The sequence below is a fragment of the Dioscorea cayenensis genome, chromosome 5 (assembly GCF_009730915.1).
Source record: "Dioscorea cayenensis subsp. rotundata cultivar TDr96_F1 chromosome 5, TDr96_F1_v2_PseudoChromosome.rev07_lg8_w22 25.fasta, whole genome shotgun sequence".
Classification (NCBI taxonomy): Eukaryota; Viridiplantae; Streptophyta; class Magnoliopsida; order Dioscoreales; family Dioscoreaceae; genus Dioscorea; species Dioscorea cayenensis.
In genome coordinates this window covers 20,802,828-20,804,778 of record NC_052475.1, presented here as the reverse complement: position 1 = coordinate 20,804,778, position 1,951 = coordinate 20,802,828, and the positions used below count along the sequence as shown (strand labels likewise).

The following is a 1,951-nucleotide window of genomic DNA, read 5'->3' as shown; positions in this document are numbered from 1 at the left end:
GACTTCTCCAAAGACAAAGATAAGGTTTTGTCTGATGTGATGATTTGTGATCTTTCATGGTGCAGATGGTTGGAAAAGAAATGGTGACAATCAAATCAAGAGCAATTAGTATGATGGTTTTATATCTTCAATTATTTAATCCATGATTTAAATAAAAGAATATGTAGGTCAGTTGCAATTAGGATAACAAAACAGATAAGATAAACTTAATCTTGATGGTGTTTGTGTTTCCTAAATTTTGGAACATAAGTTGGAATAAAAGCATTAAGAAACCTTTGTTTTCTTTGTTCAATCATTCATGAGATAAGGTTAGACAATCAATATATTATCTTAAAAAGGGTGATAAAGTCTTAGAAGCCACACTAATGTCAATATAAACATAGAAAAGCATGCAACACTATTTTTATTTTCTTTAATTTGAAGGCTAGCTTCATATATATATGATCTTATATATGTTTATTAATTTATTTGTTCAAAGATTAATTGCTCCTACCTAATTTTTTTTCATAGTTATATCAATTATATATATAAATAGATGGATCACATCCATTGAAATAAAACAATCAAAGCACGAAACAACTGATATAAAAGATGACCATATATAACAAGAAATGATTATATTCACTTAATTCTTATATTTATCTCATATTAATACTTTATCTTAATATATTTTAATACATATATCAATGCCATATCCACAATCCATAATTCATAAACAAACACATATACACATCACCCCACAATCCCTTTATGAGATATTTTTGATATATATATATACATATATTCATTTAGGAACCTTATCTTATGCATTAAATAGAAGACCCAAAATTTTCTTTTGTTTGTAGATGCTTAAAGAGGCAAAGGATGAAGAAAGGATCCAAATTTACATTGGCAAAGTAACCACAAATAGAAAAGGCATTCAACCATAAAAGGATTTTATTAAATTAAGAAGCTAGCATCAGTTAATTTGGGTACCCTTGCAACAAACACTAGTTAATGGAAGCAAGTTGGTTTACTAAATCCATCCACTTTATATATCCCAGATTAGGTAATGGTATACATCAGAGCTAACAAAGTATAGCAATAATAAAAGTGAAGCATTAATTAAGAGATTGCAAGTCCTTTTCCTTAGCTCTTTAATTATGTGAACATTATGAGCTCATGCATCACCTTCAGTTTATATATATATATATATATATATATATATATCAAGAACCACACACCAATGAAGTCATTATCATCACAAAACAACAAACTCTCTCTTGTTGTTATTGTTACTTATAATGATCATACTAATTAAAACATAAGAAAATACATTGAAATATATATTAATTATAAGTAGTTATACATTTCCTTAATTGATTCTTCAGATCTACTACGTACTTTAGGTAACTCTAACAGTGCCAATGCCAGGGGAGGAGATGCTAAGCTCTAGATCAAGCTGTGGTGGTTGTTGTGGTGGTGGTTGTTGTTGTTGTTGTTGTTGATGATGATGATGATGATGATCAAGAGTACTTGAAGAACTCATTATTGATGATGGAGCAAGAGAAAGAGTGAATGAATCTTGTATGAGCTTTGGAGTTGTGAACTTGTCTGAACTTTTAACCTGAATTAAAAGAAACAAATGAGAGAAGAAGAATACTTTAAGATTATTATAAATATATTAAAATTAAAGAAGATATATATGTAAACAAGCATGCATGCATTGGATGGAAGTGGAAGATGAATGTATGTAGTACCACATCAAAGAGGCTAGAGCGGCGTTTCTTCTTTGTTGGGATTGGTTTGTCTGAGAAAATACTTTTGGGCATGGCTTGCAACTTGGGTTGGAGTTCTTGTTGTGACGAAGTTGCGTGAGATGCCACGCCAGTCTCCTTTGCCTAGTTTCTCAAGACCTGCCAGAAGGTTCTGTGGTTCTTCTTCAGTCCATGGACCTAACAGACCGAGAGAT

The 1,951-nt window shown here is 30.8% G+C and overlaps 1 protein-coding gene across 1 annotated transcript; it reads right to left on the bottom strand.

The window, feature by feature from the left end:
- Positions 1-1,240: 1,240 nt before the first annotated feature.
- On the bottom strand, positions 1,241-1,898 carry LOC120261030 (H2.0-like homeobox protein). The gene is made up of 2 exons (XM_039268688.1): positions 1,740-1,898; positions 1,241-1,606 (listed from the first exon to the last, which is right to left on the bottom strand). Exons 1-2 carry the CDS (start codon positions 1,809-1,811, stop codon positions 1,385-1,387), a joined length of 294 nt encoding a protein of 97 aa, XP_039124622.1. The 5' UTR covers positions 1,812-1,898; the 3' UTR covers positions 1,241-1,384.
- Positions 1,899-1,951: the final 53 nt, after the last annotated feature.

What these genes read in the sequence shown, in the direction of transcription:
- LOC120261030 (XM_039268688.1), bottom strand. Translation starts at nt 1,811, where the DNA reads ATGCCCAAAAGTATTTTCTCAGACAAACCAATCCCAACAAAGAAGAAA. An exon ending in GCTCTAGCCTCTTTGATGTG is followed by an intron (nt 1,607 to 1,739) that starts GTACTACATACA and finishes CTTTTAATTCAG; the next exon opens with GTTAAAAGTTCAGACAAGTT.